Raw genomic sequence first — 22262 nt, forward strand, 5'->3', positions numbered from 1 at the left:
AAACGTGGAAATGTTATAAGCAGCTACTTGTGCGTCTTTAGAGATATTTAGGAAAACACTGATGACAAATATTTTAAGAGAATTCTTCTTTAATTCTTTGTATCAGGATATGATGACATTCAAGATGACATTGACAGATGAGCAACTCTGTTTTTTCTCTGTTCCCTTTTCCTCTTAATGCTTAATTATGATGTGTTTATTTCAGATAAAACTCTTACAATGGCTGGGTTAAAATAACCCAACAAAAGGGAAACACAAAGCTATTTTGCTGATCTGCAGGGAAAGTACAGACATACGTCACAACTCACATGAATTCAGATCCCACAGTTAATTCAAGCATATCGTGGTTTTAGGAAACCATTTATAACTTTTAAGGGATTTAAGAGCCCAGATCCTTAGGGAATAAAGGGAAGTCAAGTTATTTTCAATGGAAGAAATAAGAAATGTTTACATATACAGTTTACAGTAAAGTCTCTGGTGCCTCAAAATCAGATTTTCATAAATTTCATCTCATCTTTGCACTCGATCAAACCAAATTGATTAAACAATATCCATCGAAGGAAAACATAGATAGAAATCGGGTCACTGAGACCTTTGTGACATCTGTACAAGAGTAAAACAAACAGTGCCGACAGAGCAATCTGACTCAGTCCAAAGGGCTAAAGCAGATTCATGTGTCATCCTCACCCTTATTGAAAGTAGTCACCTGGAAACTGGAAGTTATGACCTGAGAGAAAAAAAATAGATTAAACATAAACAATAAATAAAATAAATATTTTACTGTGTAAATTGCAAGAGATTACACACCTAATTCCCAATTATGACCTAGTACTTAGATTATTTAACAGAAAGCAGTCCAATCCCATGGTTGAACATAAAGAGGAGTGTGATAAAGTTGAGGAACAGACAACCACAAAAATCATCTGAAACATGAAGCACTGACGGAGCTGCAAAGAGCTGCAAAGAGAGATGAAGTAAGGTGGATTTTCACTATAAGTGATCCTTTTCACAACAAATTGTTAGAAATACAGTATTGATTAATGCAACTTTTTGTTATTTCTATCTTAAGTTGATCCATTAAAAAACTTGCAGAGGACCTTACCTTCACAGTCACAGGAATGTCAACTATCAAGAGTATCAAGTCATGCTGTTCAGAAAGACACTGAGCTTACTGTACATGTCTAACAAAAGTGGGATGAGGAATCAGTACCACGGACAAAAGGATTGTATGTACATAGGTAACCTGTTTGTTCATGTACACCCAAGCAGGATGGAACTATTGCTGATCCAAAAACGCAAAGACAGACGTCAAGAACACGAGAGTGACTTTTTGAAAATACTTTGTGGGGTAGTAACAGCACAGTGTTCAAACCATCTCTGGTTTTGGTGGAAGTCTGAGTGAATTAGATAAAAAAGCAGGTCAGTAACCTGGATGACTGAATGACACTGGCTACAGATTAGGTGTACCAAGTTTTTAAATCTATCCAGAAACAACAACAGGATATTTGACAAAGGCAAGCCTGAGAGTCATTTCCCTTCATTACCAGTGATGATGACAACAAGCAGCTTCTGGCTGACACAACAGAACTAGCAGGGCCAGCAATCTGATCTTTTCCACCAATTAATTTAAAACACAGTGACTGAATCTATACTGTGTACAGGACTTAGCAGATATCTCACATAGAAATGTGGTATTTTTCAGTTGGTAAGGCAGTTGTCCACAGGCCACATGGTCAGTGGACCCTGGTCCCGGCTACATGTCTACTGTGTAGGCATATAGCCGTAGTGTAGTGTATGTAGACATATACACAAGGGCAAGACACAACCCATATATATATATATATATATATATATATATATATATATATATATATATATATATATATATATATATATATATATATATATATATATATATATATATATATATATATATATATATATATATATATATATATATATATATATATATATATACATACATATATACACACACACATATATACATACACTATATTGCCAAAAGTATTCACTCACCCATCCAAATAAATGAATTCAGGTGCACAAAGCAAGGTCCATAAAGACTATGTATGTATTTCATAAACACACTCCTAAACCTCGTGGAAAGCCTTCCCAGAGGTTAATGGTGTTGATGAATTGCACCAGGGTGCTTTGACCACATTAACAGTTACCTGCAAACTTTTGTGGCAGACCAGCCACCTTTTTGTGACTAGTGGCCTACTACTGGTGTAGTGGCTTATTTGTTGGTACTGTACTTGATTGTTTTAAGAAAGCTTCACCCATAAATGAAAATTAATAAATTAGTTTGTTTGCCCCGTAGTTACCTCTAACTTGATGAAAACTACTAAGAAGTGCATATTGTTGGTAAGTGAATAAAATTAACTAAATATGTTAGGATGGCTACTGGCTGGCTACAATGTAAAACTTCAACACCACTCTCCACTTTATTGTTCACCTAAGTACATCCTAGTTCTGTTTGGTTTTACTAAAATAAAAATTAGGTATGTTTGAGGCATTTGACTGCCAGCAGTGACATCACTGATGCAACCTAGTCACTTGTCTATCAGAGAAGTTATAGGTTTATTTGGAGATCAGTAAAATCATGATTTTCTACTCCTTAAGCTTTAAATTGATTAATAATGAAACACATTTGGTCTCTTAGCCTTATGATAAGGAACTCATTTGAAAAAAACTTCAGCAACCTGTTCATTGTAACTAACTAACCTTTTCACAGTGTGTTCTGCAGTTTGGCCAGACTAACAAAAATTAGTCAACAACGAATATTGAAAGCAATAATGTAAAAAAGTGTAGGAGCAGTAATTGAAAAAAATAATCTTACTTTACACTTTAGTGTTACTTGTTCAACCTAAGAATTAAAATCTGTTTTTAAGCTGTGTAAATGTATAAGTGAGCTGATACCTGCATGCTGTTCGGGCTGCACGGTGCAAGGCCATTTGACGTCTCAGAGTCGTGCTTCACTACCTGCTGATGGATGGAAAGTGGACAGCGGACTGCTTGAGGTCTCACATCTGAAGGGTTAGAAACCTTAAAACAGAGAGAAATTACATTAAGAAAATACCAGAGAGAGAGAGGAATAGAGATGCATGATTTTACACACATTTGTTACGTAAAATTAAGTGTTGCTGTATGCTCATCACCTTTGTGGCCAGGTCTTGTTTAGGCAGATGCAGTGAGGGCAGGGAGGTGTTGTAAGACACCAGGCAGGGCTGCTTACGTCGGTCCATGGATGCTGAGGAGCGAGGTCGCAGGCCAGATGCTGACGCAGTTGGATACTTCATGTTCCTGCCAAGACTGTGTGACTTGTTTTCCTTGCGCTGGTACTCGATTGGGGACTGGAGAGCTACAACAGACAGGAAGAGAGGTCACATTACTCTGATGCACCTTTTGTGTCTCCAATTGTATTGAAGAAACACTAAGCTCTGGCACCATTAAGGAAGTTCCTCTGACTCTCCAAGATCTGAACCACATCGCTGAGCCAAGCTTGCAGTATTTCCAGTGATGATGCCTGCATGATGAAGCGTGTCAAGCTGCCGTCAGTCCCCCGGGAGGTCAGGACAAGACAGCAAGGATCTTCTTCACACAGCTTCTCCACACCTAAACAGCTGACCTGCAGAACACACAGTAAGGAGCCGTGTTAAACGCTCCGAAAAATACACCAAACTAAAGATAAAAACATACTTAAACGTAGCATTCACTTGACCTTGATGCTGTTTTTGAAAGTGTACCCTGGCAAGGAGAACCCTTTTTTCTTATCAATTGGCTCGCTGAAGATAACCAGCTGCTCAAACAAGAAGACTCGCCTTTCCCTGGCTCTAGACAGGACTCCATTTTCCTGTTCACTGACAGAAAAGGTATCCTGCTGGAGCAGCTTCCCCTGAGCAGTGATTTTTCCCTGAAACAGTATGTGTGTCACAAACACTGTGATAGGCAGCAGACAACCCTGGATGCATACATGCAATACATGATGATGAAAAAAAGACTGAAGTTGCTCACCTCAAAACCTTGGAGCCTGCCCACGTTCATCATATCATTACATCGTTTTGGCACAAAACACATCACCTCCACAGCCCTCTGTTTGAGAAAAATGAATAGGGGAGAGTTTGGTGCGAAAGTTAATGTTTGATACATACATTTTTAGAATACAGCTTATTGTATTTACAAAACGAGTGTGTACCTCCAGCTCCTCTACATCCTTCCCTGCTTTACTATAGTACTTCAGGAAGTCCTGAGGGTGAAAATTTTATTTAGGTTTTCATAGGAAAGTAGCTTTTTCATGATGTAATTTTAATAAACCTGTTACATTGTATATTTTTGGCAAAATTAAATCCATTAATTTAAATCAAGTTTTATATGTTTTTTACTTTTCAATATACACCATCTCTTCCCAAAATATCTCCAACCTATTTTGGAAAAAAGGGAATAATTGCTAAGAAATTAATATAAACTGTAATTGATGGCTTGAATCTTTGGAATGAATGGAATGGATGGAATGGAATGAATCTTTTACTATATATCTGCTTTAAAATTAAAATGAATATTAATATTATATTATATTTTTTATTTTATATTAAGTTCTGATAATGGATATTTACAAACTGAGAAGCCCATTACTCGATCAATGGTTTATTATAATTTTAACACGCAGACTTAATGCTTTGGAATGTCATGTAAGGTGCAAACCTTCAACAGAAGCTGATATTTCATGATCCTTTGAACAGGTTTGATGAGCAGGTCATTAAGCTGCAGCCTGTGACCCAGCTGCTGCCTGAGATCCTGTCACATGGAAAAGAAGTACAAGTGCAAGAAAGTCCATCCATCATTACCTGTAACCACTTATTCTATCTATGTTCGTGGGGGGCTGGAGCCTATCCTAGGTGTCATTGGGTGAGAAGCGGGGTTCACCTCTAGTCCATCTCAGGGCCAACACATAGCGACATACACAGAAAGACAGCCATTCGCATTCATACAGTTAATTTAGATTTACCAGTTAATCTAACATGCATGTCTTTGGACTGTGGGAGGAAACTGGAGTACTCAGAGGAAAACCACACAAGTGAAAGGACAACATGCAAACTCCAAACACAAAGATTGCAGCTGGCCAAGGATTTGAACCACCAGCACCACTAATCCCTCCACCGCTGTGCTTTTTGAGAAAGTCTTGAGGTGAAATCTAGTCAAATCTACTGTCTAAAATTATACTCACCTCAAAGTAGGTCTCAATGTACTCTGAGACAATGTGCTCTGACTTGGGTTTGTTCTGACAGTAAACCACGTACATGTGAAGACGTCGTTCCTGCAAGTGTAACACAGGGAATAAGTTTTTGTAAATATTATTCTAAATAATGTCTTTAAGGAGTTGAGTAAAGTTGTGTTTTGGAGGGGTTTTTTTGGAATTCTGCCTCATTAAACAATTCCATTGAATGGTTCAATCATCTAATTTGCAATGGATTAATTAAGCACCATGCTGATAAAGTAGCATAGAGAAGCTAAACTGAAAAATCAAAACCCCCCAAAAAACAAAACACTTTTTCCATTGTTTTCCCTAGTACTTTAACCTCCTTCTGTAGCAAAATTATGTGATACTAATATGTTTATGTTCCTGTGAGTTATCATTTTCAAATTGAACCAATACCATTCAATTTAATAGGTATTTTGTGCCTGATGCTTCAGTTGGACCAATTTGCAGAGACGTGTTTTTAATCTGGGATTAAAAAGTCTCAAGTGTGAAAAGCTAAGTTCATACATGTAGTGGGGGTAAACACTAAGCTCTGTAAAAGCTCTGACATCTGTAAATCTATTCACATTCACACTGTGTGCGCAGCACGTTTAGCTCTGTCAACTTAGAAAGCTGTTGAGTGAAACTAAAGTGATTACAAGATATTTTTTACAGCAGATCCAGCAGCAGACAACCAATCTGCAAGATGAAGGCACATCTGGATGTCAGGAATCCAAATTGACACACAGTCAGAAGCCTGATCTGTAAGTTGGCCGCAACCTTCAGCCAAACATGCAGAAAATGAAAAAAAGAAACATCTCATATGCATTTGCTGTTCATTGATCTTTAGACTCACATGTTTGATGAAGAGTTGGGCCAAGCTGTCTGGCTCACCCACACATTTTTCCAGCTCTCCCAGGAAATAACTGTGTGACATAACACAGTGAGGGTCAGGCAAGAACAAATATACCAAAAAAACACACAGGCAGAAAAACAGCAGAGGAGAAATGTCACACATGCAAACAGTCATAAAACATGACGCATTCAGAAAAATGACTAAGTTCAGAGAAAATAATCATAGGAAAAATTATATCTGACTCACTCCTTATGCCAGTCATAGATCTGGTGGATGTTTCCAAAAACAATCCTGTCCTTCCCTTTCATATCCTCTGGAACTCCCTGATCAGCCATGGTTGCCATGTAGCCCTAAACACACACACACACATACAATACATGTATATATAAAACCTCTGTAGTTAAAAGGCATCTCCTGCATGTCAAAAATAGTGGATTTGAAAGGTTTAAGAGAAACACACCTGTACTATTTGTCTGAGATCTTCCACATACAACCTCTCTGTCTCTATCAGCTCTGTCAGCACATATCTGGGAGATGTAAAAACAGTGTCACAACAAATACAGTAAAATAAGTCACAATAACAATCGCTTATTTAATTCTTTTGCAAAAAATATATGATATCTGTGTGTTAGAGGGAGAGTTTGACACCTACATGCTCTTCTCTAAGGCAATGCTTCTCTCCTCCTCACTATCAGCTGAAGCCGACCAATGACTATCAGTCACACTACAGCCATCCTGGAGACTTGTGACACTGGATTTTTGACTCTAAACACACAAACAAGACAATACTGCTATCATGTAAGAGGTTATGACAGTCTGTCAAAGGTACTGTTGTGTACAGATATAATTTGGGTATTTGGACAATACAAATAATATTACCTCTATTAATAAACATGAACTATTTGTTTTTGTTGGCTTGGCATTCTATGTCATATTTCATAAATATATAAGTTGTTCACAGTTCCACAAAATACATTTTCTATTTAAACTTCAGATATTCTAATTTAAATAACCATTTGAGGCCAAAAGAGGTCAAATAATCTAAAAAGAAAAATACTAGGATATGTAAAAAGTAAATACTTGTGTAATGTTTATCTCCCATTAAACAGCAACACCTCAGATTCACCATATGACCCCTTGAAATCTTGGTTAATAATGGGAAATAAAAGGAAAAAATTAATGGATTTTCTAACTGTACATAAACTAGTTTGAACCAGCACTTTGACTGTCGACAGTTAATAATCACTTTTCAATGTGTGTGCTGTGGGCAATACTGGGCAGTAAAATTTGAAAAAGCAGAACCGGGCTTGATGGATGACAGTGAATACTGCAGCTTCTCTACAATTTGTGAAATCATATAATAAACTGTGGTGTAAGCTGACCAGGCTGTGGTGTGTTGTTATATAACAAGTATCACCCATCGTCTGAAAGCAGCATAATCTAATGTGAATTTGATTATAATCCTCTTGACATACTGTACTCTCCTCATATTTTGTTCCCTGCCTCCATCCACTGGATGATAATCCCTGTGCATAGCAGTTTTTAGGTCATATATGCACTTTTTTCAGTGTCAGAGTTTTCTATTTTCTAAGTCTGAGTCGAAGTCTACGTTGACTGTTTAACTTTTCACCCAGCAGCCTCACACATTATGCCTATGAAAAATATCTGAGGCTAATTCAAACTCTAAAATTTTCAAAAACTACTGGGCATAACTTAATGTGGCTCGTGTTCAGCAAAAATTCAACAGCTAGAAGTCAATTAGCTACATTGAAACCAATGAGAAAGTTAAAAGAATTTGGGAAATACATTTGCTTTCATGTCAAGAGGATCACTGCTGCTCTTATGTGTGTAACTTAAATATGTAGCTGCGGAGAGCAAGTGGTAAACTTAGCTTAGTATAAAGACTTAAAAAAGAAAAAAACCTGTGAGCCTCGCTCTGTCCAAATGTAACCAAATCCTCATAACAGCACCTCTAAAGCTTAAGGTGTTTAATAAAAAGGTTCAAAAAGGCGTTTGGGTTGAGAAAGTTGAAAGTGAGGACAATCATTTATCAAGCAATGTGGATTTATGAAAGTACTGTTTCATTGCCTGTCTGGGTATCTGTTATGTAAAATTAAAATGAATATCTGTAAATTAAAGAACAGCTCTACATCCACAGGTCTACTTCTCTAACTTCTTCTTACTTTTAAAGGACACTCCTCACCCTCAACCCTGACCCCGATGTAGCCATTTGCAGACACCTTGGCTAGCTGATAACTTCCAGATGCTGTCTAGAAAAGCTGACAGGAATGGCTACATTCACCAGAGCCTTTCAAAAAGCATACGGGGTAAGGTTTATGTGGTCATGTGTGCACACATAGTAAATATGTTACAAAATATGAAATAATGGTCAATTTATTTGGCACAATGAATGTTTATGATTCACAGTTTGACTGTGAGTTGCTTTGAATTTTGATTGTTTGTGTTTCATTAATTTATAAATTCTTATGAGAAATAAGATGATAAAATCTCCAGTGAAAAAACTCAAAGTTGCTGTGAATGGAGTGATTAATTTGTGAATGTTTGGCTTTTCTCTTTAGGTTAATCAAATATTGAAATTCTACTCAAATTCTTTAGATAAATGCCCTTGTGAGATAAAAAGTACTCTTTATACAATGTCTCATTTTCACTTGTATGTATTATCGTTAGTCTCCCAGCTTTTATGTACCACAGCTGTAGTGTAATATAAGCAAAAATAAGGGACAAGGTTAAAACTAGTCCTGAATGGCTGTGATCTTTTGGCCCTCATGCAGCACTGCATGGGCTCTGGAAAAAGGTTAATTAAAAGGAATGGACTGAATTTGATAATATATTACTGACTTTACCAGAACAAGTAAGAGGAGATTATAGAACTGACTATAAAAGAACAGAATAGAGACATTACCTGAGTTGGTGTGTGTCTGCCTTGCAGGAGTTCAGATAAGTAGTTCTGGTGAGACGACTGTATCGGGGAGGGAGCTGCAGGACTCAACACACCATTTTTCCACACCTGTAGACAAAAGTAAACACCCATTAGAAACAGATGAAAGGTGTTTTCCCATAATGAATAATTCCGCACATTTAAAGTGAGGCCTCACCATGTTTACAGAGGGGAGGTTGGTGTAGTGGTCGTGCTGTTCCACAGGACTTGGCTGATCTTTACTTTGGTGATCTTTACTTTTTCTGTGTGTCCTGCAAAGCTCCTTCTCAGATTTTCTCACTCCTCCTTTGGCATCAGAGTGCCTGCGTACAGGATTAGTGAACCATTTCTTAAGGGCACTGACAGGGTGTTGTGATCCTCCAGATGGGGACTGTGAGCAGGGGCTGGAACTACCTGAGCTCCGGTGGGGCACTGAACCAACCGATGGTGTGGTGCTGCTGTCACTGCTCGCAACAGAATATGTCTCTGCTACAGAGAGAAAGTCAGAGATAAAATATTAGGTTAAAGTACAGAAGATAATTGTGTGGTACATCCTGTCAGGTTAGGTTAGGCCTGCAGAGAAATTTCTCCCCAAAAAGGTTCAAATTCCTGTTTTAGGTCCTAGCTTTATGTTTTGCTGCCTTGTACTTCACTTGTAAGTCGCTTTGGATAAAAGCGTCTGCTAAATGACTAAATGTAAATGTAAAATGTAAATGTTTAGTGGCTGCAGCTACTGTACTACTGGTCTTTAAAGATCATAAATAAAAACAGATCTTTTATCACAAATTAGATCTTTCAATCCGCAGTCTGTGAGCAGCAGACTGAAACCTGCACTGGAACATAATGACACAAGGTTAAGACACATGAAATCACATTATTACATTTTTCATGCGGTAACTCCAAAACTTTATCTCAGTAACGGTGATTCTGCATGTATGCATGTAACTTTTCAAATAAAATAAAGCTACAGAATGAAGCATTTACTCAAATGTCTTTTTCCATTTAGCAGCACACTGTGTAAAGTCAGTCACAACCGCTCTGATTCTGGAACCTTTCATGCTACAGCTGGATCTCTTTTCCAGCTTTTAGTCACTACACTGTGGAAACTGGTACCTAATCCTCCACCAGATTGTTTTAATCAAGCACCCTAACATTAACTCTACACTCTGTTTGCTGACAGTAGTAAAGTGGAATATTTCAGGAGCCCCCACGCTGTCATTTTGGACTATTCCCAGAAGCCACTATTGCCTGTCAGCACATTTATGTAAGCTGTAATGATAATAACCAGTTTTCAAGCAGCCAGTAAAAATCTGGGTCAGATCTTCACCAAAAGTGTCTGATCCAGACATTAATTTTGGCTTGATTCAAATAAGACTGCAATTAAACTAAATCACTGTTTGGTTGTGTGAACAACACAAACACACCACTGGGATGATTTAGAAGTAGGGGAGGAGGGTCTGGGAGTATGCTTGACAGAGGAAGAGTGTTTATCTGGTAATTCTTAGGGTAAGGGCTGAGCCAACGCACAGTTGGGATAGTGTGATTATCTTTTAGATCAATCTTATCATAAAATAGGCTGAAATAAAACCTTTTAAAAACAGATTTGTGTAAATTACTATCTTAGTGCACATACACACGGTGAAAACCTCAAGGTGGTGCTCCAAGGAAAAATCAAAAACATCATTCAAGAATCATCATCTGGAGACCAGACATATCTGTATTCATCCAAGATTTATTAAGATATTGTCAATTTCCACCCACTATAATGAAAGACGCAAAAAATCTGAAAGCATTATAAGATGTCACACAGGTGTTGCCAACTATATCTTCAACTGTGTGACACAAACACAGTAAGAATAGACATTAAAATTTAAACAGAATCACTTCTTACAAACAAGGTCAGGTCGCGCAGGGCCCCTATCAACTATCTCACCATCAGTGAGTACAAGTACCGTTATAGGTTCTTCTGAAAATACATTAACACTTTCCCCCCACATTACCCTTAATGGTGCATTATTGTGTTGTGACCGCTGGGATAAACGACTCAGCTTGTCATGTTTGTTTAAGATGCTTATGTAATCTATTTTTTCCAACAGGGCAACAACTGGACACCCATTCCTACTGCAGGAAGTGTCGGAAGTGCGTGCAAGCATGCACACTGTGAATGTACCCTTGCAAGCAGGGGAGTGTTAATTATCCAAATTATGTATTACATTTGAATCTTTAGTATTACTTGTGATGATTTTTGTGACTTGTCAGTCACTCTGACAAGTCAGAGTGACAAACTCTGTCAGAAAATTGAGCTACACTGTAGCTTGATTTGTGTGGGTGGAACCTAACCTGCTGCTGAAGTTGAGAAGTATTTTTAAATAACATTGAATGGTATTAGTGTTTTAGTCAGGTCTGTTTATAAATGTTGACTTCTTCACACTGTATTAGACAATTAATTTACTTTAAAAAACACTATAAAAATAAAAAAATAAAAAGATATCACTTCAGGTTTATTCTCCTTATCCACACATGTACTATGCGGATGCTAAGATGTATTCTTAATTTTTCTGTTAAAACATAAGTTTAAGCTCTGCTCTCCGCCTTTTGAAAAATTCTTTCTGAAAAATGTCTGAGATGCTAATTTTAACAAACTTTGTTAAGTCATTTCCTTTTACATGTAAAGTGGCAGTAATCTACAATATGATGTGATTTAACAATTAATTTGAACCACCAAGAAATCACAGCAGTAGATGCAGTTGGTGAATATTACCCATATGAATGCACTTTTTGAATAAAAGCTGAAATTGTTTTTACATCATACTCAAAAGAGAAGATCATTATTGTAGTGTATGGTATGTTAGTGCTGCTTTCATGACCTACTTCACATGATAGATGGGGTGGTGGTCTCTTGCTCTTGCTCTCACTCTCTCTCACTCTTGCAGTGCAGATGGTTGACAGTTAACTAGATTTTTCCCCACTCGGTCCCATAAATGGTTATATAGCCACAGCAGGAACTATCAATATACTTCTGGAGTCAAACAGCATGTTGAAACTTTTTCAATTGAAAGCATGACTACAGTTTTGCATCATGCCAGACCTTAATTTGTGTTTTACATAGATGAAGGGGATGATTATTGTTCGTGTGTCATAAATGAGGATCTTGATGAATGAAATCATTATTGCAGTCAATTCCAGTTATTTTGCACTTAAAGGATCTACTTTTTTCCTGTTATACTGCCAAGAAAAAAAACCCTGTCAAAAAGACTGGCAAAACAACTAAACAGCCCCTTCCACATCAGCAGTTATACCAAGGGTGTACCAGATTACATTACAGGTACAGCTACTGAAAAGTCAAAGGAAAATGGTTAAACAGACAAAGATGCATAATGGGGCTCAAGGTTAAAACACAATCTGATCTGAACAGTTGATAATCACTTGATCTTAGTGTGCATAAACCACAGTAATGTCCCACAATATTGGCTATATATTGTATTGTTGTTGGAGAACAAAATGTGAAAATCTCTTGATCTTGAACTGCCAATTCTGTGAGAATCTGTCACTAGTTTGTTTTTTTGCCTTTTCTTTTGTAAAATTTTAATGTTTGAATGCATAATTCTTCTTGATCTAATATAAGAACAGTGATTAGTTGTTTTCTAAGTAAGCATATGTTTAATTCTACAAAATCTGGCAAAAATGTGTTTACGTATTTCTGTGTTTGTGCTTACACTTTTAGTCCTTAATCTACAAAAAGTTTTATGCATCTGGCCCAAACTGGTTAACTGTACACGATAATGCCAATCAAGTTCAAACCAGATCAACCAGCCTTTTCTGCAGTTAGGTAAGAGTACTGTGAACTACTGCATAAGTAGATGTTCTGTGTAACTAAACACTTTCGTGCTTGTTCATCACCACATTTATTTCTTCACATACTGGCAGTGATGACCTCTCACATTAGTGGGCTAATGGATTATTAGTCATGTACGTTACTGAAACAGCGAGGTGGTTGTTGGCAGGACATTTAAGTAGATTTCCATGCAAGTATCCCAAACATACTATATCTGGAGGTGTTTTTCTATCTGAATTTATAAATAGCTATTGGACATATTGCCAAAAAAGAGAAACAGCATACTGAAGGTCTTACAAGAGGAAAGTCATCACAGGAGGTAGAGGAAGATCACAAAGTGACAAAGGAAAAGCACCAAACCACAAAAGAACAATGCTTGAAAATGAAGACGCCACAGTAAAATAAAATTTTTCCTGTAGTCACAAAATTGAAAAAGTATGAAAGAAGAAACAACCTTTAAAAGAAAGAGAACTGATGCTATCCTGAGTATGAATGCCTATCTACAAACAAGAATCAAACCCATTCACAGACTCACAGACAAAATGTTTTAAAACACCTTATATAATAGCAATACTGACATCACATGGCATATGCAATTTGTATCCCAAAAAGTGTCAGATGTCTATTAACCTTTGTAAGCAAAGGTGAGAATATAAGGCATCTTAACACAAGGGTGTTTTCATTTTCACATTTCTAAGGTCTATTTGCAGGGTCTGTCAGTGCAGATTAGCCCAGAGAGGAGCTCTGCTAATCATTTCAAGACAAACTGGAAAAATGGGATTTAAAGGTCAGGGCAGTGATGGGACATGTTTATGTGCCAGAGCATGTTCAGATATGTCTGCATACAGCTGTCTTTCCTCTGAAACAGTTTCACAGTATTGCAGCAGTACAGATTAAGGAAACAAGCTTCAATTTATGCTATCATACATATACCTATACTAAACAGCAGTCAAACTAATTAAATATTACAAAACGGACATAGTACTGTAAATACTCTATCTAAAAGTTTGGTATAAAACTGTTTTTGCCCATTGTCACATATGGATTAACAAAACGTGCTTAATGCATAAAAAGTGACATAAAATTACATTTATGAATATATCACTAAAAATGATTACTTCTCGTGTAATTCAATTGAAGTATAAAGAGTGAAGAAATCTGCAAAGCAAAGGCAAAACAAACTTATTTATATAGCACATTTTCTTCCAGATAGGAATTGAATGTGCTTCATATTAAAAACAAAAGGAAAAAGAAATAGTGCACAGAGGTGTGCAGAACATACTTTACACACAGTTGTAGACAACCAAATAAATCTGTCTGACACTGCAAGCTAATCAAACGCATAAGAAAACAGATCCATACTGAAAAAGTAGGTCAGATATGCACTATGGGGTTAAACCATTGGACAAGTTATTGAAAAGAAGTGAACATTTGTTCTCAAGTCTAAAACTAACAACTTTGTTGATCTTATAAAGTCAGTAATGACGGAAGTATGATCTGAATAGTACTTACCAGGGAAAAAGATTTCTGTTAAGGATTTCTATCTCTTTATTATTAAAGCTACATTTTGCAGCATTTTAAAGTTATTCCATCTTATCTGAATGTGGACAGGTGTTTTCAAAGCAACCTGTGAGGTCAGACCCAGACAGCACTGGCAGCAATGCAAGTTTTTGTGCGAGGCTTGCCCTTCTGATCAATCAGAGAAGAGCACCTGTTTCTGCTTTTTTAGTAAGACTTGTAGCATTTTTGTTATGTATGGCTAAACTTGAAGGGCTGTGCAAAGCATGGCATGGTATCAAAGCAGGGAGGACTGACTCTGAGTCTCAAAGTAGTGTTAGGTTAGGTTGCACTCTGTAACTTTAATCTGGAGAAACATGTGGGGCTTTCAAAAGAGTGATGCAGCAGTAGTATGCCAAATAATCAATGGACAATAGCAGAAAAAAAGTAAAGTTGCCGTAATTTAAAGCTGATGCTGTCTTATTCAACAGACACAAATATCTATTCTGTGTCTCGTAATATCTTATAATGTCAAATAACAAAAACTTGATCTTATCTCATTGTGTTTTTCTTGTTTAGACCAGGGGGTGGGTGACAAGGTTTAAATCTCCTCTTTGGTCTTCCTCTAGACCTCCTGCCTGGAATCTCCAACCATAGCATCCTTCTACCGATATATTCACATCCAAACCACCTCAATCTAGCCTGGTTAGGGTTTAGTATTTACAACCCCAATTCAAAAAAGTTGGGAGGATATTGGGAGGATTGCCTTTTACTTTTTGTTGGTCTTTTCTTTTCTCTCTCCACTTTTAACTAATCCCAACCAGTCAAGGCAGATGGCCCCCCACCCTGAGCCTGGTTCTGCTGGAGGTTTCTCCGGTTAAGGGAGTTTTTCCTCTCCACTGTTGCCTAGGGCTTGCTCAAGGGGAATGGTTCTCTCTATACATCTTTATAGTCTTGACTTTATTCTGTAAAGTGCCTTGAGATTACTTTGTTGTGAATTTGTGCTATATAAATAAAGTTGAATTGAATAAAATTTAATTGAAAGTTTAAACGTATATAAAAAATAGAATGCAATGATTTGCAAATCTCATCAACCCATAGTTTATTCGCAATAGAACATAAACAACTTATCAGATGTTGAAACTGAGACATTTTACCATTTCATGGAAAATATTAGCTAATTTTGAATTTGATGGCAGCAACACATCTCAAAAATGTTTTGAAACCATTGTGTAGCATCCACTCCTCTCATAACTACTGTCCGTAAATGTTTCGGAAGTGAGGAGTTTATAAGAGGAATGTTGTCTCATTCTTGTCTGATGCAGATCAACAGTCCTGGGCTTTTATTGCCAGATTTTTTGTTTCATGATGTGCCAAATGTTTTCTATTGGTGAAAAGTCTGGACATCAGGAAGACCAGTTCAGCTCCCAGACTCTTCTCCTGCATAGCCATGCTGTTGTGATGGATGCAGTATGTGGTTTAGCATTGTCTTGCTGAAATATGCAAGAGCTTCCTTGAAAGAGATATTGTGTGGATGGGAGCATATGTTGCTCTAAAACCTTTACGTACTTTTCAGCATTGATGGTGCCTTTCCAGATGTGTAAGCTGTCCATGCCATAGACACTAATGCCCCCCATAACATCAGAGATGCAGGCTTTTGAACTATCTGCTGATAACAAGCTGGATGGTCCTTCTCCTCTTCCTCATCCATGATTTCCAAAAACCATTTCAAATTTTGATTCATCTGACCACAGAACAGTTTTCCATTTTGAGATTTGGCCCGTTTCTGATCCAGAAACAGAGTTTCTGGATCGTGTTTACATATTGGGTTTTCTTCATATGATAAAGCTTTAACTTACATTTGTGGATTGCACAGCGAACCATGTTCATATACAGTGATTTCTGGAAGTGGTCCTGAGCTCATGTAGTGATGTCAAATAGAGAATAATGGCTTTTTTGTATTCTACAAGATCCACAAGTTTTTTGGACAGTTTGTCCCAGATTGGTGAACCTCTGCCAATCTTTGCCTCTCTGAAATGTTCCTTTTATAGCCAGTCATGTTACTGACCTGTTGCCAATTAACCTAATTAGTTGTCAAAAGCTGTTTGTTTTTGATTTGTGCCAGTTACTTTGCCAGCCTTTTGTTGGCCCTCTTCCAACTTTTTTGAGATGTGTTGTTGCCATAGAATTCAAAATGAGCTTTTCCATTAAATTTTTATATTTCTCAGTTTCAACATATAATATATTGTTTATGTTCTATTGTTAATAAAATATGGTTTGGTTTTACTTATTTTGAAATTGGGGGTTGTAGGTCTGATGGCTGGGGGATGCATTATGTAAATGATTTTCCTCACAAAGATAGAAATATAAACCTGTGTGTGAAAGGAATGTTGGTCAGCAGAAGTTTCAGTGACACTGCAGACAGAGCTCCAGAGGTGACCCCATCACTGACCTTTAATCTATTTGGAACATGAATCACTCAATGGCTGCTCTTTTGCTACTACTTCTATTGCATTTTTCCAAGAAGAGATTACTTGTGATTTATTGTAAATCAATTTTGAAAAATTTGAAAGAAACTCTCTCTAACTTGTTTTCTGTTCAAGAGTTTCAAAAACATATATATCTAGATATTTCATACAGTCAGAGTTCTTGAGAACTACTTTCAGGGGCAATAATCAACTTACAGCCAAACCTTCACCAATAAAAAAAAAATATATACTAATATAAGGACAACATTAAAGTTTAGGTTGGACCACAGTAAGACTAGAAACCAGTTTGTGTAAATGAACCATTATCTATCTATTATTAGTATCAAGCGTTCATAAAGTAGGGAGTGCAATGATTGTGAAACTGCTGTAGCAGTTAATGGTTTTAATATATTCATGATAACATTTCTAAAGTCATGTATTATTTAGTTCTGGTTTTAATCTTACATTTTCCCTCTGAGTCTCCCAAATGCTGATGCCCTCTCAGAATTACAGGGATGGTCAATATGAATTAAAATGTTAATAAAGTGTAAATATAAATGTAATAGTAATGAATTGGGGCTTTGTTTTCTTTTGTTTTGTTTTGTTTTGATTGTTTTGTTTAGTTTTTATGGGACATGTTCAGTGTTTTTTATTATAACTTAAACAAGATAATTCTGGCTTTGAGTAGCCACCAAGAGTAGGTGACACTGGATTGCAATTTCTGAAATTATTAACTCTGTGTACAAGCCACAGTTATTAACTGCAACAACTTAAAAATAAAAAGTAAGGAAAGAAAAAAGTCCCGACTTCATTCAGCATTCAGAAAACAGGCAACATCTACATTACCTCTGACTTGGACAAAGCAGCAGGCGCATTTACGGATCAGTTTTCTGAACAGTTGCTGACACCCACATCCTTGCTCGTGGTGACCCCCTCTCATGATGATCAACTTCTCTTGCTAGACCCACAACTATCAGAAGCAGGCATAGTGCTGGCTGGACACACATAAAAACATGGGTGCGCACTATTCTGGTGGTAATCCACAGACGAGATAGGAGGAGAAGTGTGCAGAAAGCTCCACAGTCATTGTCCAACTATGAAAACCACTGTGACCAAAATGCTGTTAACTACACAATGATGTGAAGACAAACAGCAGCAGAACACCAGAGAAAGCCTCCTTTACTACTGTGCTGCTCTCTCTGTGTGGTTAGATAGCAGGAGAAAATTATGAGAGGGACTAAAGTAAGAGAGGCAGGGAAGGGGAGTGGCTGTGATGAGGGAGGGTATGGTAGCTAACATGCTGTACTGCTGTGTCAGCATCTGTTCTTCAGTCCTATCTCCCCGCATTTTTCTCCCCTCCCCTACTGTTTCCCCTCCCCTCGATCTTCACACTTTCCTCCTCAGCTTCCTTTCCCATTTCTCCATGAGCAGCAACAACCTTGGGAGCTCCCATGAAATTATCGGTGTAGTTATGCATGGGTTATGAGCTGATGGGTCCAGACTGAAATACCTCATCTAATATTTGATGGACTGGCCAAAAGAACAGATATTAGTACCAACAGGATGAATGCTCCTGACTTGGGTAATCCCCTGACTTTTGCTCTATCAGCGCTGTGCTTTTTCATACTGTCACATTGTATATACTGCCAAATTTCCTGCCAATAATAAATCAATTATCACATTGTAGTATTTATTACATAGTTAGGTGGTGTGTGTGGGCTACTGGGCTCTTAATGTACCTTTACACTCTGTTATGACCCTGAACGCCTCATAGACAGGGTGCACCAGACTTGCAGCTTCTGACAAATTACTTGTTACTTTAAATTTAAAACCTACACACCAAGGCAAGTAATAAGAAGACAGGTAACATCCACTTCATTTAACATCCACAGAGTTTAAGGTTCAAGACCTGTCCAAAAGTTGTTTGATTGGCTTGGTTATGAGCATCTGTCACAAATCAATCACACAAACATTTGTTTTGTGACATTTGCCAGGTGATCCATGTTATCAGCTTACATTACTGTTTGAGTTTAAGCCACTTTTCCATTTTTTTTATCTGTATTTGGTTTAAGATGCTATTTATGTAAAACACTGGTGCGCACACAAAAAACGGATATGCAGTGCTTTAAACTCTGTTAAAGCATTAAATACATAACTGCAGGCATTTACTTACTTGACATTCTGTTGCTAACAAAGATGCAAAAACATTTAACCACTTGCAGATGTGGACAAAACAAGCACAAAACTTACAAATGAAGCAGAATTACTATAATGTTTAATTGGTAAGAAGGGTGAACCTTACTTAAAAACTGACAAATAAAAAAAGAAAATTGTATTAAGTATATGTCTTGGACTTGACTAAGGCACCAACAACCACAAAGTTTAGAAATCCTGTTCAAAGTGCAGACAGAATTAAAAACATAATGATCAATCATACATGTTTCTTAACTGGGAAAAGACCTCACACTCTAATCAAAACAGGAGCCAATTGTTCTTTGTCACCAGTAGTACCAAAGCTTTTCCTCTACTGTCGAAAAACCAACATGTGGAAATATCCAGCAGATTGTGCAGGCAGGATGAAGGCAGGCCGATTTAATCGCAAAGCTAAGATTAAGTATTCATGACTAGATGATCTTTAGAGCACAGCTGTGCAGGCTGGTGGCAGCTGGTAGTGTGATCCAAGGAGATTTATACATAAACTCATATGAACCCAAACATGGATAAGAACTGTCTCTAATGGAGCTAATGCTTCTACTAGAAATACTGTAAATTTACAGTATGACACAGTTCCACATTAAAATAAATACACATTCCCATCATAGATTGACCAACACAGCCCTGGAATTAAACTACTGCTATAAAACAACAAAATGCTCTTGCTGTCTTTGCCATCGAGCTAAGCTTTCAAAAACTTGCACGTGTAAGTGTGATCATAACTAATTAGCTGATATTGAATTGTCAAACAATAGTAATGGGTTCCTTTTGCATTAATTGTTGTTTCAAAACATAAATCAGTTACCTTTGCAAACTGCAGACCCAATGGACCTTCTGAAATTTGCCCTGATGTCCTGAGTGTTTTCATCCAGTAACAGTTTCTCCTGAATCGTGTCTGAAATCTTAAAAAAGGCAGACATGTGAGTAGTAGACAAATATAAAATAAAAGAGCTTACCTTCTTCATCATGAGAATTTATTGGTAGCTGTGTTTGTATTTTACTTTATCTGTGTGACATATTTAAGTGTAATTAAAACTAACAGAAAGAGTAAGTAATCTAATAATACTATTTTTCTACTCTGCTTCACCCATCTATTCCCCCTACTCTATTTTCTATTTTTGCTTTAGCTTGAGTAGTTACTTATCTTATCTGAGGAATTTCTTTAGAGTAGTAACAGACTGGGAAACAGCATAACTTCAAATCCCAAAACCCAAATCCAAATATATCCAAAGAAAGTCAAACTTAAACACATCTGTTTGGGATGCATCATGTTTTGTAAATTCTAAATTGGAATATACGGTCACAAGAACTGCAGTAGAATTTAGTCAGCCTCATTTTTTCCCCTATAACACACAACCAATTATAAAAGTAAACCTGAATTGAAATCTACCCTACCTTTTAAGACAAAGCAACTTGATAATGAGGAGATTATAGGAATGCATTAAGAAGGAGAGAATTACAGTACGTTAATAATTTAATCAATAACTTTGCATAGAGTGTTGGCTTCAACAAAAGCAATGAAAAGATAATCTGCCAGCATGCAATATCCTTATTTTTAGGTATGGTCAGCTAATTGTATGTTATCAAATACAAATATTTTTCTACTACATTTTACATCATTTCATCATTACATCACTTGCATGATAATTCCAAGTATTTGAAGTTTATAAGGTATATGCAGGATTTTTAGCATCGTTCATTTTTTACATCTACTCACTCTTCATCACCTTGTGGATAAAAGACACTCACTTTATCAGCCCTATGTCTCAGAAGGTGTTTTGTCCTCTCTTGTACGTCGTCAAAAGTCTTCATTTTGTATCCTTTACTCTTGTGCTTTCCTTTGATTTTTTCCTAGCGTACTTTTTCTTTACCTAAAGATCTTCAGCTTCACTCTTCTTTCTTCCCAATTCAAGCATCAATATTTTAATTTATATTCAGTAACAAAAAAAGCCAAAAGAAGATAACCTATAGTTTGCAGATCATAGCTGATCCTTTTCTTCTTACAGGACAGCTGGTCAGTTGTATTGGAATTTGTCCTTATGCTAAGGGTGGGTCAATCTGTCAGGACAGGCCCAGCTATGGGCTGTGGAATGTGGCTGGCCATAAACCATTCCCAAAGTAGGCACTTTAACTAACTAAAAGTAGCTTCAGAAAAATTCTAGAGCTTCATTTTCATTAGATTATTTTATTTGTATTTGTCCTCCTTCATCTATATTTCATATTACAACTTTTGTGTCTATGCTCAAAAAAGACGGCACTTTGAGACAAAGAGTGAAACAAAAAATACATCTAAAAGTTCAGTTTAGAGAAGACAGAGGACCTTCACGCTAAATAATGGTAAAGATTCAAATAGTAAATCAAATAATGTTAATATATAGTAAAAAGTATAGTAATCTCTGATGTTTAGGACACAGAAAACTGCTCATCTGTTTTGCTGTACCATGATGATGCAAGGACACGGTTTGTATACTCAGAGTGAGATTAATATTCATAGATTAGTGTTAGCTTGGTTTTAGGCTCTAAGGAGGGTTAACGCTGCAAGTTAACCTCTGAATCCTTTACATCTTTCACATCACATATGGAGAGGGGATATGACAGGAATATTTGACATATCATTTGTATGCTTTCTTGCACAACAGGTAACACAAAGGTAGATGTTTATGACACAAAAAAAACATGAAAACCTGCTATTAGTTATGCCAAGTAACACAATTTTCTTGCTTTAGTTTTGTAGTGTCAGAATTTCCTTTGTTATACTGGAAACTTGTGCTTGAGATTATATACACACACTACACTGTAGGATGAAAACAAACAACAATACATAAACTTTAGTCATTATTTTTAATTACATTTTTATTTGAGTTTTTGTCCATGTAATTACACTTTTGTTATAGACAGTGTCTGGTTCTTTATTCTTATGTTTTGATTTCCTTATAGATTTAGGCAAAGGAAAGGCATAGACATATAAGGCATAGATTCAACATGGCAGCATTGGTTGGAGATTTTGGTTCATAATGACATGAAATCATCATCACAGTTGCTGCAGGTACTTGCTGCAAGCACTGTATGTTGCCAACTTGAATACATAGCTTTCATGTTGTTTATGCCAAATTCTGAACTTACTATTGAAAGTTGCAACAGAAATCGAGACTCATTCTGGTAATTTATGGTAAGCCCATGTGAATTGTAGCCTTGTC

At 36.8% G+C, this 22262-nt stretch overlaps 1 protein-coding gene across 3 annotated transcripts; it reads right to left on the reverse strand.

Annotated features, from left to right (window-relative positions):
• Positions 1-70: 70 nt before the first annotated feature.
• Positions 71-18078, reverse strand: arhgef25b (Rho guanine nucleotide exchange factor (GEF) 25b). Of its 3 annotated transcripts, XM_067503457.1 has the most exons (17): positions 17698-18078; positions 9230-9540; positions 9037-9141; positions 6766-6878; positions 6574-6640; positions 6360-6463; positions 6114-6183; positions 5246-5335; positions 4723-4815; positions 4217-4267; positions 4036-4113; positions 3743-3934; positions 3469-3649; positions 3180-3382; positions 2941-3066; positions 808-957; positions 71-727 (listed from the first exon to the last, which is right to left on the reverse strand). In XM_067503457.1, the coding sequence occupies exons 1-16, from the start codon at positions 17789-17791 to the stop codon at positions 838-840; spliced, it is 1998 nt and encodes a 665-aa protein (XP_067359558.1). In that variant the 5' UTR covers positions 17792-18078; the 3' UTR covers positions 71-727; positions 808-837. The 3 variants fall into 3 exon arrangements, with proteins under 3 accessions (XP_067359558.1, XP_067359559.1, XP_067359560.1); XM_067503458.1 differs by lacking the exon at positions 4217-4267; XM_067503459.1 differs by lacking the exon at positions 808-957 and having other exon boundaries at positions 73-727; positions 17698-18077.
• Positions 18079-22262: the final 4184 nt, after the last annotated feature.

The sequence above is a fragment of the Channa argus genome, chromosome 5 (assembly GCF_033026475.1).
Source record: "Channa argus isolate prfri chromosome 5, Channa argus male v1.0, whole genome shotgun sequence".
In the NCBI taxonomy this organism is placed as follows: domain Eukaryota; kingdom Metazoa; phylum Chordata; class Actinopteri; order Anabantiformes; family Channidae; genus Channa; species Channa argus.